Source organism: Vombatus ursinus, unplaced genomic scaffold (genome assembly GCF_900497805.2).
Source record: "Vombatus ursinus unplaced genomic scaffold, bare-nosed wombat genome assembly UNPS02014798.1, whole genome shotgun sequence".
NCBI classification, from domain to species: domain Eukaryota; kingdom Metazoa; phylum Chordata; class Mammalia; order Diprotodontia; family Vombatidae; genus Vombatus; species Vombatus ursinus.
The window spans coordinates 18862638-18878777 of NW_020954576.1; the positions used below are offsets into that span (position 1 = coordinate 18862638).

General features: G+C 35.2%; 1 protein-coding gene across 7 annotated transcripts in view; it reads right to left on the reverse strand.

Annotated features, from left to right (window-relative positions):
- Window positions 1-16140, reverse strand: part of LOC114049922 (centrosomal protein of 170 kDa-like) — a 172249-nt gene that overhangs the window by 45202 nt on the left and 110907 nt on the right. For 6 of the 7 annotated variants that reach the window (XM_027871388.1, XM_027871383.1, XM_027871386.1 and 3 more), the window contains exon 11: window positions 1139-1288. The exons of the other annotated variant lie outside the window; for it this stretch is intronic. In XM_027871388.1, the coding sequence (XP_027727189.1) occupies window positions 1139-1288 (150 nt within the window). The remainder of the gene's footprint in view (window positions 1-1138; window positions 1289-16140) is intronic. 7 annotated transcript variants of the gene reach the window in all.

Consider the following 16140-nt stretch of genomic DNA (forward strand, 5'->3'; position numbering starts at 1 on the left):
TGTGTGTGTGTGTGTGTGTGTGTGTGTGTGTGTGTGTGTGTGTGTGTGCGTGTGTGTATGTGTGGTGTGTGTGTGTGTGTGTGTGTGTGAGATGTACCTCACTAGTAAGCACTTGCTTTCTAGTTATTCCCATGGTCACAGAATTTACTGAATGAGAACTAGGAAAAAAAAACACCTCGTAGATAATCATCTCCTAGAATCACTTATTTACAGCTGGAAAGGACCTAGAGGATGTCAAGTTCAACTTCCTCATTTTACATATGAAGAACCTGAGGTCCAGAAAGATTCAATGATTTGCCCCAGGTCACAGAGGCAGTGTCAGAGTTGGACATGTGAACTCTGGTTCTCTGAGGTTATCACTTGTGCTTATATCTATTAAAGATGAGGAACCAGATTTAGAGAGGTCCAGTGACTTTCCAAGAATCACAGAGTAGAGTCAAATGAGAACCTTGAATCTCCTGATCCCAAGTTCAGGACTCTGATCTATGCCACACTTTCCTCTGTGCTTAAGTCTGATCTTCCCAAGTAGATGGTTATTTACAAGATCATAGGGGCTTGGTTTTCTATTTGAAAAAAAAAATTCCCTTAATACCTAGTGTCATACTAAGCATAAATAGCAAATGAAAGAGCACTGCTGTGGAATGACCTAGGTTCACACTCCACTTCCCATACTTAGCTGGGTGACCATGAGCAAGTCAAAATACCTCTGAGCCTCATTTTTTCTCATCTGTAAAGTGGGGATAAAAATGTCTATAGTAACTACCTCCTCACAGGATTTCTGGGAGGATTAAATTAAATAATATAAGAAAAGTACTTTATAAACTTTAAAGATATCTAAAAACCCCAGTTATTAGTAACATTATTTTGTGCTTAAAAATCTTTATTCAATTAATTTCACTTTTATCTGGAAAATACCTGGAAAAATATTGAATAGCTAAACTGCAAAATTTAAAAAAACCCTCAATTATTTAAAGACTGCTTTTAGCTTGCACTAGAACCAAAAATCTTGTGAAAACTAGATGTCTAAATGTGTTTTTACAAGAAACCTCCTATCACTCAAAATAATAATAAAATGGGTTTTTTTGAAATACATGTTTTCACAAAGAGAAAGAGTTAATCATCAGGAACAGAATTCTACCTCAGAATCAAGAAATCCAGATGTAATCAGTGTTTTTTTTTCTTCTGTTACTACTGCAGCAGAATTCAGAGCCCAATCTTTTATTAAATCTTTCTGGTTTTCATTGATAACAGGCCTATTATAATCCTGACCGTCATCTACTCCAAAGACCTGTGAAATGAAACCAATTATTATAGAGATTAAAAAGGAATGCCTAAGCATGAGGTTACAGAATGGATGGCATCATTAACTGTATAAAGGCCACTTTTTAAATATACCAATCTAAAACCGAAAAATAAAACCAACAATTTGAATAAGAGTTATGTTTTTTAAATGAAAAGCTGTGTATAAGTGCATGTCAGAAAATTCACTTGAAAAGATTAATTTGGTGAGGAACAAGGTATATCTAATCATAAAAATGAAAGTCTCTTCAAAACATTTCTCAACATTATCAGAAAAATAGACAATCTGATCAAAGAGGTATTTATTCTTTCCTTTCCTTCTTATTTATGACACAGTTAAATAAGATCATTACAAATATAAATATAAATTTTAATTCAATAAATCTCTCAAATTAAAAATTAAAGCTTAATCAATATGTAGTTTATTAATTTTTGTAAAGTGTCACTGCCCTGAGTTAATTTTATCACCAACTCAATAATCTCAATCCTCAAAACTACTGAGTTTTCCTTACTATTAGACTACCAGTCACTGCTTTCGACTTTGTTGCCATTAAAGGGGAAGAAATTTTGCCTGGATGAAAGCTGTAAGCTTATCAACTTTGCACATGGCAAAAAGTTAGAAGAGTTTGCTGATATAGTGATAAGACTCAGTACCATCCCCCCCCCCAAAAAAAATCTCTACTAATCAGAATGATAGGTAGCAGCCAACAAAATGAAATTTGATAAGAGAGCAACGCAATGTCCTACAAATTGGTTAAGAAAAATCAGTGGCACAAGTGCAAGGATGGAGAAATAGTGTTTCACTGAAAGCAGTCTAATGAATTATTTGCAGGTTCAAAATGAATAAGCAGTGTGATAGACAAAGTAGCCAATATGATTTTAATTTCTACTAATCAAATTCTGATATTTAGAACAAAGAAGGCACACTATACTCTGGACCACAGAATTCTTCCCTGGTTAGTACACATATTGGATTCCACATTTTAGAAGGGAAATTGAAAAACTGGGTCTTCTCTAGGAAGCAACTAGAAAATTGGGGAAACTCAAAACCTTGATATATGTGAATCAAATAAAATTACTAGAGATATTTAGTCTGGAAAAGAGACTATAAAGTTTATGAGAGCTGTCTTCAAATCGTTAAAAGGTTGTTATGTATAAGAGGAATAACATACAGTTTTTGGTGGTTTGTTTTTTTTTTTTGGACAGAACTAAAACTAACGAGAAATTTCAAGTGAGAGAGATTTTAACTAAAACAGCATAAAATGTCCTGGCAATTATTACTGCATAAAAATGGAATGGATCGTCTCAAGGAGGGCAGTCCCCTTTTCATTGAAGGTCTTCAAGCATAGGTTGGATGACTAGAAGTAGTTGGGGTTATTGTAGATAAGATTCATGATTTGGGTAAGCATTGGCTTAGATTTATCTGAAGCCCCTTCCACCTCTTTGTCTATGAATCTGATTATCTTTCAGAATTTTACAGTTAAGAAAACTGAGGATTAGTGAGATTAAGTAATTTGTCCAATGCCACAAAAATGAATTAATGGCAGAGCCAAAACTAGAAGCGAGATCTCCTATTCCAGAGGTCTACCTATTCTACCAAAATGCCTTTAATGTCAGTATGACTCACGTTCCCTATTCAACTCATTCTAGGGTAATAAGGTTTATTTTGTCTGCTTCTTTCTTTGAAGAGTGGTGTGCAAACTCTAGGTTCTACTTCCTTTTTTATTCTACTTTCTTTTCTGATTTTTAATTTAATTTAATTTTCATTTTTTATACTTTCATAATTTATAAAATTTTATATAAAATTATATAATTTATATAATTTAATTTTAAATTATTTTATTAAAATGATTAACCTTTTAATTTATTAGACAAAGGAGAGTATAATATTTGAAACTGATAAAATCCAGGGCGTATAGAATATGGAACTGTTTAACAAATCCCAGTATAATAGAAATAGAAGACAAAGAAGTTTTTAAGATACGCATCTATGTAATATATAGAACACTGGGTTATTAACAAATCTATAAAATCTCTTATCCCATAAGTAGGATATGGGTAAAGTACAAAGAGCTTCAAAATAGCTTTTGATAATTTCAGGGACGATAGATCCACAACGGATGCTTTAAAGAAACCATGTTTTATGTACATGCTCCTAAAGTAAAGTTGATATCTAGAAAGGCAATGCTTTCTTCCCAGATTTACCTCTTAAAGCATTAAGTTCTGGGCTGGGCTGGATAGTCAGTGCCTTTGATCCAGCAAGGTGATTTCTAAGTATGATAACAACAACTAGCAACAACAAGTTATCATTTATAGAGTGCTTTAAGTTTTGTGAAGTCTTTACAAATATCTCATTTGATCCTCACAAAAACCCTGGGAAGTAGTTGCTGTTATTATCCCCATTTTACAGATGAGGAAACTAAGGCAGAAAGAGGTTAAGTGACATACAGCTAGTTAAGGGTCATACAGCTAGTAAGTGCCTGGGGAAGGCTTTGAACTCAGGTCTTCCTGCCTCCAGGTCCAGCCTGTCATACCCACAATGCCACCTACTGAATTTGCTAATTACAGTTTAAAATGGTGCAATGATTAAAATATAAATTTAAGGGCAAGTATAAAATGTAATTTTAAATTAATTACAATGTAAACTTCTTCACAGTTTACACTGAGAAAACTTCCTGAGAACTTACAAATGAGAAAAATTTATTTATATTTTAATTCTCCAGTGTTTAGCAAAGTTCTTGCACAAATATAATCACTATGTGATGACAAATGTGCGCACCAGTGATCAATGAATATATACTGAATGAAGGAAATTAAATAAATTTTATGAAACTTGTGAAATTACAAGCAAAAAAAAGGAAAAGTTGATTTAGGGATAACCAATGGACACTGTATGCTCCACTGCTTCTTTACAATATCAAGAGAAATTTAGGAAAGCTACTACAAACATACTGGGTGGTCAATATTCTCTCATTATATTACATACCTTTCTCTTCTATGGTGGTGAGTTCATGGTGGGAATGGACAAGAACTGCAAAGAATGGAAAGGTATGGATAGGTTGCAATTGGCATCACCAGAAGAATATCCATGCCAGTATGATCAAAGATCCATTTGAGAGTAGATTTAGAGCTGGAAGGCACCTCAGATGTCATTTAGTGCAATCTCTTCCACTTACAGATGTTGGAAACTCAGAGAAGTTAAATGGTTTACTTAAAGTAATGGAAGTAATTATACAAGTCAGAACTTCTGACGCCAAATTCAAAATACTTTCCACTGCACTGTGCTGCCTCATTTTAATTTTTAATATGTATTTAATTTGGTCACAATATAAAATATGGAATTTAATAGAACTGTCCATTTATACTACAAGACTAGGAAACTGAAGGAAAACATGAGATATGTTTCCATAAATAGTTTAAAAGGCAGCAATGCTCAAAAGAGCACTGAAGTTATACTAAGACTGGGTTCAAGTCTTGACCTGGCCACTTTTGGCAAACCTAATTCTCAATTTCCTCATCTGTCAAATGGGAACAATAACGCAGGTACTACCTACCTACAACACATGGGTGTTATGAAGACTATGTGAAATAATTTTTAACCAAAAAGTGTCATGTAATTATAAACTGGAATTACTATAAAATACACTTATGGTGAAAATCATTTGAAGACTATTCTTTTTATTTGAAAAAATACTAAAGACTATGACTGAATGAATCCATTTCCCTTATTCCACCACCTTCTGTGATCCTATTTCATTTTGTTCTTTTCTTTTAACAATCTATGACCCACGTCTATGTGGAATGTCAGTCCACAACCCCTGGGAACCTTTAGAATTTTCAGGGGTCTCAACCTTAAGCTGAGTGAGTCCAGATGATCTGATCTAATATGAGTATACAAGCACTCAGGGTGACAGTAATGAAATGTAATATAACTGACAGCAAAGGAGACAAAAAATCAAAACAAAACAAAACCTAAAAGGCAGAGATAAGAACTCAAATGTCATAACATTCAGGATACACTTACTATACAGGAGCACAGGCCTTTAGGTCCTCAGGGAATCACAGTACAAAAAGATAATATAAAAACTCATCCTCGTAACGACACTAAATTATTAAGAAAATGTTAAATTATGTTAGGTAAAGTCCAAAAAGCCAAAGAACCATGTAGTATTTTTAAAAGTTTTAGAAGCAAAATAGTAAAAAACTTAACAAAATTTGATGCTTAAACTCTCAGTTATAAAGAATGGCTCACTTTTCATCATCTTGCCTCCCCACCCCTTAGTCCCCCTTCTAGATAGCTTTGGGCTTACTGCATTTTCTTTGAAGAAGGTATACAAAAATACATTCACACAAACATCAGATCTACATTTAGTATTCCCCTTTTACCATTAACTTATAATATCTATTCCTCATAGACATTTTTACTAGACTTCATGATACAAATATGATCAGATATGAGATCAAGAAAGTATTTTACTGCTAAATCTGGACAAAGGAACTTTAGAACAACGTCGAAAAACCCTCATTTTCCTATGAATAGTTCTGGGAGTTTGAGAAGATAATATTTGGAAAAACTATATTCCCAGAAATTGCTTTTAATAAGCAGAGTCTAGGGGCAGCTAGGTGGTGCAATGGATAGAGCACTGGCCCTGAAGTCAGGAGGACCTGAGTTCAAATCTGGCCTCAGACCAAACATTTGACACTTACTAGCTGTGTGACCCTGGGCAAGTCACTTAACCCCAATTGTCTAAAAAAAAATAAGCATAGTCTAGATTTTTGCTAAATTATGAATTTTAAATGTAGGAAAGCATAATACCTTAAAGTACCATATCCTAAATTCAGTAGTTTGAGATTTTAAAATTCCATAAAACAAGGTTATTTTCCCCACTAGATGTCCTCAAATTATAACTTTTCAATGTATGCATGTATGTACATATGTATACATACATGTGTACATACACGCATACATGGAAGAGCTACAATCATAAGGCATATAGGGATACATCACATGATAAATACACATATGTATGCACACATATATCAGTTAACTGGACTATAACTATAAAAGAATAAATTGGGTTTTGAAGGGCTTTATTTGCATTTCAATTAAACTGTGAACTATTTTACAAAGTATCTTAAAGTCCAGGAGAATTCATACCACCATTAAATTTAAGTCAACTAAGAATATTCACTATTATAAGGAGTAGATAAAAAAGTGAGAAACAATTGGCATATTCAGTCAAATATCATTATGAACTAAAGGTAACAATATCCTCAAACTGCTACCTCACAAAGAAAAGGAAGCAGAATTCTAACATAAACAAAAGAGCATAGCTGCATATAAAAAGAATTAGGAAGTATTTACTGCATATGTTATCAGGGACATTGGTCTCAGGAAATAATTGGCGACCTTGTAATCCTAAACAGGATTAGGAAATGTATTTAACAAAAGATTTTTCTAGCAATCCCTTTCATTTAAATTTTTCTTGCTACCATAAGACCCAATACTTCATTGCAAACTCATAGCATTATTAAGATATTAACTATTAAAACGGTGAAATTTCAGGGTCCTCAATACTTAATTACATTTGTGTTCCAGTTCCATTTTTGGCCTTTAGAAACTTGGGGTTGAGAAATTATGAATCCTAGCTCTGAGACCTTGGAGATTCAGTGGAATTTGGGGGTTACAGGTTTGATGTGGGACATTTCTCTACTAGTGGGCACATATGGGACTTCCCACAAGTTACATAAATCTAAGACTTGGATTTCTGAATCTGATGTCTAGTGATCTTCTAATAGCTAAAAGGCAAACTGTTGTTATGCCAAAACACACACATACCACTCTTTCCCTTTCTCCCTCTCTCTCTCTCTCTTCCCCCCACATTCATTTTTTTAAAAAAATTTTGAGTTCTGAATTCTTTCCCTCCCTCAATCCCCTCCAAACCCAAAGTTGAGAAGGCAAGCAATGATACCCATTATACATGTGAAGTTGTGCAAAACATTCCATATTAGTCATGATGCAAAAAATAAGAAAAAAAGCAAAAAATTAAAATAAAAAAATACATGTTTCAACTGCTACTCAAGACTTCATCAGCTGTCTCTCTTGGAGGTATCTGTAATAAAGGTACTTGACCTACAGTTTAACCTAGAATTTAGTCATTCTAATAAACATATTCACCTTTAAAGGACCCAAGTAGTGGCAAATGCACACTTCTCTTTATTAAAGTACTGCTGATCTAAATCTAAATCAAGATGACCAATTCAAAAGGACGATAGGCAGATGTCATGATGGTTAGAAAAAAAAAGGCATTTAACTTCAAACATATCAAGTAAACTATCCCAAATTCAATTCAAATTTAATGAGTGAATATTCACAGGTTCTTGTTTGAGAGGTAAAGGACTTGGCAGAGCTGTTTTTTTCATATCTATTGGCAATAAGAAATATCATTTAATGGGATATCAGGTTATTTTGTGTTTCAGATATCATGATTAACAATTTGCATGATAACCATTTGCAAAAAAAGGTGATGAAGATAATTCCAGCTTCTGTGCCATGTGATAGAACATTTCAAACTTGAGGAAAATATAGTGAGATGCAAACTATATGACATTACAATTAGATGAATTGAGAACCAAAAAGTCTAGAAATAATGGGATTAAAAGAAGAACCATTAATAGTTCCATGTAAACTTAACAAGGGGTTTCCGGTACAGTGCCCCCAGTGCCTGTACAGTGTCTGTACTTGGTCCTATGCTGTTTTACATTTTTATCAATAAATTGGATTAAAGCATAGCAGGCAAAGATGGCCTTTTCTGATCCCCCAGTTGTTAATTTGTCCCTTTTACACCCTGTCAAAATAACTTTGTATTTATTTTGTATACATTTTCTATTTAAATTTCTATGAATATTTTGTATCACTCCTCTGTCCCAAGTAGATGTAAGCCCCTCAGGGGAAGACATTTTCTCACTTTTATATTTGTAACCCCAGTACTTAGCCAAGTATTAGCACATACTAAACAGTTAATAGAGGGTTGCTGATTGACTGGGTGATGGCATGCTCACTGAATTTTCAAATGACACAAAGCTGAGAGGATGGCTAATAGTTTTGGTAGGCTAGAATACTGGGCTTAGGTAGGATAAATGTAAAATTTTATATCTGAGTTTAAAACTCTACTTCACAAGATGAGGGCAAGCAACGTAAGATTGTTTCTCTGAAAAATATCTGGGTGTTTTAGTAGAGTGCAAGCTCAATGTAAGGCAATAAAGCGAATCCAATTTGGGGATACAGTAAGAGAGGCATAGCTTCACACAACCCCAGATATGCCACATCTGGAATGTTTTCATTTCTGGGTGCTACTGTGTGCTGGAAGGATAGATATAAGCTGGAAAATGTCCAGAAGTGATCGAGTTTATGATCAAGATTGTGAAAGGTCTTGAGTTCATACAGGAACTGGGAAAGTTAAAGTTAAAGATGGAGAAGAAAACAAATACTTGGCAGCAGAGGAGTAGAAGGCAGGAGATATGATGGACGTGTTCAGGTATATGAAGGGCTCTCAGGTGGAATAGGGATTAAATTTGTTTTGTTTTGTGTCCAAAGGGCAGAAACAGCAACAACTAGTATAAGTTGTCATGGAGGAGAATTTAATTTTGATGTCAGGAAAATGTTTCCTAATAATTAGAAGCATTGAAAAGAAGAAGCTAGGTGATGCAGTAGATAGAATAATGGTCCTATAGTCAGGAAGACCTGAGTTCAAATCTTGTCTTAGATACTTAGCTGTATGACACTGGGCAAATCATTTAATCTCTCAGTTTCTTCATCTGTAAAATTAGGATAATAATAGCACCTACCAAGAACAACTTAACTCCAAAAGTTGTTATAAAGCTAAAATGAGATATCTATAATGCACTTTGCAAATCTTATATAAATGATAGCTATTATTTTAAATGGAAATGGTCTGCCTCAAGAGGGTGCAGGATTCCCTTCAACAGAGGTCTTAAATGAAAGGCTAGATCAGGGGCAAGGAATTTGTGGCCTCGAGGCCAAATGTGCCCCTCTAGGTCCTCAAGTGTGGCCCTTTGAATCCAAACTTGAGGACCTAGAGGGCCATATGTGGCTTGAAGCTACAGGTTCTCCACCCTGGGCTAGATGATTACTTAATGAGAGTATGTTTTAGATGTGATTCTTTTTGAAGTGTGCTTTGGAATGGTAATGTCTTTCTAACTGAAATTCTGATTTGGTTGGGCTATACAATAGCAAAATTAGGTGGATTTGAAACCAGTTGAAAGGCTGGACCCAATGAGTAATGAGGAACTGTTCTATATCAGATTGGTAGATTGCTTTCGGGATCTATATTTGGCCCTTTTGTCATTTTTTGTTTCTGGTAAAGAAATAGATAAAGGAATAGAGGAAACAAAATTTTCAGATGATACCAAACAAGTAAGGAAAGCTAAAATTTTGGATCTCAGAGTCCTCAGGATCCAAAAAGATCCTGAAAGGCTAGAATGCTGAGCCTGTTCAGCCAGGCACTGTCCTAAGCATTTTACAAATATCTCATTTAATCCTCACAACTCTGTCAGGTAGGCTCTGCTACCTTCATTTTATAGTTGGAGAAATGAGGCAAACAGAGGTTAGGTGACTTGCCCAAGTGTATAAGACTGGATTTAAACTCAGGTCTTTCATGACTCCAGGCCCAGCATTTTATTCACTGTGCTATCTAGCTGCTTCATATACAGATAGACAATGGGCTACCTAAGAAGGTCATGGGTTAACACTAAAGAGAAGCCTTCAAAGAAAAATCTGAATAACTACTTTTTGGTATGTTATTAAGTAGAGTCTTATTTAGGGACAAGTTAAACTAGGTGGTCTCTGAATTCTCTTCCAATTCTGAGGCTTTGTAAATTTAACTGACACTTACAGAATCAGGATCATAGACAAAAATGGACTAAGCTAATTAGCTGGCATATGCAAGTTGAATGTATACTCACATATGTATCCATAGAGTAATTGGTACTTATAGCAGCATGGTATATACACTGAAAAAATTTTCAAGAAAATATCAGTGTCTATAGAAACAAACTGCAGTTATTTAGGAGTTTAAAGTTTGGTGGTAATAATTTTTAAATAAATAAATATTTTTATTCATTACACTGTTATGTATATAGGTGGTCTTTAATAAATACTTAAAATAATAGAATTTTAGAGCTGATAGAGCATTTGAGGTTAATGTAGTCAAAAATCTTAATTTTACAATAGGAGAAACTGAGATTCAGGAAAGTTTAAGTGACTTACCTAAAGTCATACAGTTAGAAGTAAATCTGATAACAGAATTCAGCTTTCAGCTTTTCTGAGTGTTAAGGGCTATTTCCTCTACACCATGTTCATGCTTGAGAAATAGAGGGAGAAATTACTGACATCAAGACCCTCTCACCAAATGAATAAAGCTTACTGGAAATTAAATTTTAGTGATGCTTGTGAAAGTATCTGCCTGCCTTGAAGTTTTAGCAGAAAAAACCCTCTTTTTTGTTGTTGTATTTTGCTGAATATAAAAAAACCTAATATATGAGGGGGTAGAAACATTAGTACAGAGAAGTATGTGGTGAGTAAAAATAGTACTTCACAAACCCCACTTTTTAGCAAATTAAGAGATTCTCTTATTTCAAAAGTAAGATTCAGAAAGCATTACCCTCCCTTTTAGATAAGTACTAAAATGAGTCTAAAAATAAAGTTAGAAATATTCATCCATGTTTTACATTGAAGGTGCTTAAATTATTTTACCAAGACAATAAAACATAGACCTACAATGAGGTCTCCTGTATGCATAAGATAAATATGAAAAACAATATGCTTCCCCAAAGTGTAACTTCAGAATGCAATTGTTGATCAAGGAACAGTAGAAGCAACCATATTATAGACTTTCCATGTTACGGTGAGCAAAAGCAGTACACATGCTTGTGGGAAATATTAATATCTGAACACTTGAAAATGCCTTTAGAGAAATGGGGCAGCATCTAGGAACACACACTATATTAGCACCTTTTTGAAATGCCCTACAAAAGGTATTTGGCTTCTATGTCAAAGCTGTGGCAATTTGTTTCTTGATGTGATTGTATTTCCAATTTCTGGTTCATATAATATTTCAATAAAACTCAAATATCCATTAAAAAATCCTCCCCACCCTCTTGTCAGCTTGTTTTTGTATGCTGTCTTTTCCCATTAGATTATAATCTTTCTTATTTGTATTCCTCCTTCTCATCATCTGCCACCCCAACCCACCCCCAAGAAAAAAGACCTGTCTCTAAAAGGTCCTATTTTACCTGTTATAGGAAAACTGACCACTGGACAATGTGGTTGGTAACAAGCAGGAACATCTGGAGGACTTTCATCTTCTATAGGAAAACCCTGTCACAAGGAGTTAGATGGCCAAGGAATGGGGCCAGCTGACACACAAGCAGTATGTTCTTCTCACTAGTGAGCATACCAGAGAAGAGACACAGAATCATACCCATATCAGGGAAATTTCACTTTGGGAAACCTGAATGAAAAAGTAGGGCTTTTAAAACACCCCAGAAGCTTATCCGGATCTCATTCAAACAACCTAAACCACTTAAAGCAGGGGTTCTGAAATTTTTATGGGGGGGTATTGGACCCCTTTTGCAGTCTGGTGAAACTTTCTAACCCTTTCTCAGACTGTTTTTAAAAATAATTCATAATGGGAAGAAAAGATAAACTTCAGTTACAGGTTATTGGAAATAAAGATATAATTTTTTCTCATCCACATTCATGGACCCCATAAAATCTATCCACAAACTCCTGATTAAGAACTCCTGACTAAAAGCACCAAGTAAGTCACCTTGATTAATCAGCAACCATTAAGTCTTTCCTCTTCCTTAAATATCCTGACTAATGCTGTTCCCACATCCTGCCACAATACTATATTACTTCCTTTCTGAGGCCTTTCCTAATTCCTAATTCTTCTAGAAAGTATTATACTCCCATCCAAAATTAGGGTCACTATTTAAAGTTGGTAGGGCCTTTTGAGGTCATAAATTCCAAACTCCTTCAGTTTACTGATGAAGAAACTAGGTACTAAGATAGGTACAAGGAGGTTAAGTGATTTTCCCAGGCTCATGCAGCTTAGTGAATGAGGTGAGATTTGAATTAAGGTTTTCATGACTCCAGGTCCAAAGCCCCACTACCCACTACAATAATTGTTGTGTGGGTGTGTGAGTGTGTGTGTGTGTGTGTGTGTGTGTGTGTGTGTATGTGTTTACCTATGTACTCTTAGTATGCCCTCTTGAGGACAGAGAATGTTTGATTTTTCTTCGTCTCCCCAACGTCTAGTACAGTGACTGGTAGGCGCTTATAAAATTGAATTTTCCTACTTTCTTCCTTGATCTCTCTTCCTCAGTGTAAATACCCTTATAAAGTCACACTTAAAAAACCAATGGTAACCAATCATACTAATTCTTTGTGTAGATCTACTGGAAACTACTTGCCACTTCTGACTTCAAGTACTGGGTAATACATTTTGTTTACCTCTGACCAGTTCTCCCACTTCTGATACTGTACTTGAATTAAAGATGGAAATAGGATTTGTCTCCAATTTCTATATAAAGTTAAGACCATCATAAGGGTGTGAACAGCCTTATTGTGTAGAAGAGGCAGAACCCAGCAAGTCTACACTTCAATAGAAAGAAAGGCAGAGAGCTCAGTGGACCCTATCCAAGGAAATCCTCTTTAGTAGACCACTGCTGACCACCACCCCTCCTCACGCATGTCACTCAGACCATCATACCAAGGCATGACCAAGATTCTGTCACTGCTCTGCATGTATTGGCCAATGAATGCCTCAAATTAAGCCTGATGTTTTCTCTTGTATAAGAAAATGTATCATAACATTGCTGGCCGGGCTGGTTATTTGAGAAACATCTTAGTTGCCAAAGAAACATCTTATTTCTCGCATGTCTGTGGCACCTCTTAAATACTCCGTAAGGGGTTCATCCAATTTGTTGGGGGATTTCTTCTAGATCTCTTTAGACTGCAGGGATGCCAATACCGGTTACATTGGTAAGCCTTTACTCTTGCTACATGACTATCCCATGCCTTTTTCTGGTCATACATGACTGTGATGATATCGTTTATACATACCCCTTTGTCCTATATAATTCGTTGTGGGTAATATTTTGTTTCCTACTCACACTCATCATGAATGTCTCTGTTGTTCTTTAGTTGACTCACAATAATTAGTTAAAATACCATTGTATTCCATGATTTATACCATATAGTATCACTGGAAAAATATTTATATTTTTGAAAGAGGACTTTTTCCATGAAGAAATCTAGGATCATTAAATGAACTATACAACTTTCAAAAAGCAATCTAATTCACACTCCTCAGGTCTGGGCCCAGTTATCTGTAACAATACATATGTCTAAGACAGACCAATTATAAAAGTTGTCCACTCAATTACTTATCATAGTCTTCACAAAAGGTATTATTTACTTGGTCTTCTTGCATAGATCATTAGGCTGAACATTTTAGAGTGCTTATGGATTTCATTTAAAAGATTCTGCATGTTCTGGACCTTGGTATACTCAAGATTTCATTTGCAAATATGAATATCAGTAGAACCTTCATCTTCTGTTGGGAATCTCTTTTTCACGTGGAGTCTCAATTGGACATTATCCTTGACAGTAGCAAACAGGTATTACAATCAGAAATCTCCTTGTCTTATGCTTTGCTTGTGATTAATAATATCAAGAGGGTTGCCAGAATTCCCTTTATTGTTGTATTTTTAAAAGTAAATTTGTATGATTTTAATATATGCATAGGAGACAACTTATTAGAGGAGAACCTTTAGGACACTATTTTGGTCTACCAAATCAAATGCTTTCTTAGAGGTAATAAACAATCAACAAAGTAGGAAGCTGTATCGTCTATATCTTTCATTTGTGTGGCTACAGAGATGTGGACTGTCATGGAACACTGTTCGTGAAAAGCTTGTGTATTCCTTTCTCAGATTTTCATCTAGGATATTCTGGATGCACGTGTAGCTTATTCTTCTATTGCAGAACACTGGGGACTGTAATACTAGGAGTACCAATGTGAAGACTACAATGCCAATGATGAGAAAAAGTTGATAGAGCATTTCCAATTTCCATCTTCTTTTATATCCTTCCTCCAGTTTGATTCTGAAGTACTTGTAAGATGATATGACTTAGTTAGGTCTCCAGGCAGATTTTCATTGTTTCTGTTGTTTCAATCCTCTAGTTCTTATTGTTTTATGCGGTGATATAATGGTGTCACGTCCTGCATTCATTTAAAACATGTAAATTCAACTACAGTCATTAGAGGGGAGGGGAGACAGCGGGGAGGAAAGGAGAGGAAAGGGGAAAAGAAGTAGAAAGGAAGAAAAGAGGGAGACAGAATAACAATTTAAAACAGTATGGGTGATTTTGTTCACCATTCTGAAAGAGTATGCCCTGGAATGAGCATAAAATGAGAACATAAATCAGCAGTTGTCTCAGTTCCCACATAGCTCTCCCCATGTAAGCATCCTCTTGTATTGATTGTGACTCTAGAATATCTTTCTTCATGATGCCTACAAAAGATCCTATTCATTCAGCTTAAGTTGGTAGAGCTAATGAGAAAAATATCTTTAGCTGGCTTTTCTAGAATCCTGGTCAGCTAGAAGGCCTCTGTTGTGTTTCTACTAACTTCCTCATAATCTTTCTTCTTGCTTCACGGTGAAGTAGGAATAGATAGTAACATGGTGGTTCAATCACTCGCTAACATGTATGTATTTGTAATCTTTAATACACTCACAATTATACGTGATACCCTATCACAGGTATTTTTCCCATATCAGCTTTCCTGCTAGGTAATCAGTTGTTTCCAATCCGTTATAGTCATTTTCATTTTCTGGTAATGGTATTTGGCACTTGCTCCATCTAGTGCCACCTGCCTCACTTTTTGAAGAACGAATTTACCATATATAGGCACGAGGCTTCTGTATAGATTGAAAGTCGGCACTCATGTCATTCCTCACTTCTCAAGCCTGTTTGTCAACATATTTTGGCTTTTCTGTCTAACTTCCCACCAAGTATTAAAGCATAAGTTGATTTCATTTAGAAGGGCTTATCAAGTTATTTGTAGAATTCCTCAATATCTTCATCTTCAGCAAGAGATGTTGGTACATTAAAAAATAATTTGCTTTACAGTGGTCTTTTGGTCTTTTTTTTTAATGCTTATAACAGCAGCAATACAAAATAACCAAATGTCTTATGAAAGTGTTACTGTTTCACTCTGGATACATGATAAAAGCAACTCCATTAACTTTTCTTTAAAAGGCCACTCAATTTGTTTTGAGTACAAAGTAAACAAAGTTACTAATGTTGCTAGAGAGCACATAGGTGACTTGAATAGTTAAAAAAAAAGTATGTTTTTTTTCCTGGTGTTTTGATTTTGTTTCCTTTAAAAACACACACATACACAATATAATTATGTATATGCTTAAGTAGCCTGTCTAAACTAAGGGATCAGGTGGGGAGAGAATAAAAAGAAAAGGAAAGGGGAAGAGCAGGAAGGAGAAGAAACAAAGAAGGAAGAAACGAGCTCAGACATCTAGTGCACTTGAGAAGTGGGAAGGAGCAGGTAGGGTGTCGCTGCTAATGCAGAAGGCCTAGGGATGGCTTTGCCAGGATCGCCAAGATATTATTTTCCTATAGCCTCCTGAGGTGGGTCACCGGTGATTCGTAATGAGTAACCTCGAAAGTTCCTGAGTGAGCTTGTGACTTCGACACAGTTGTCATGAACGCACGACCTGACTTTCCAAAGAAAA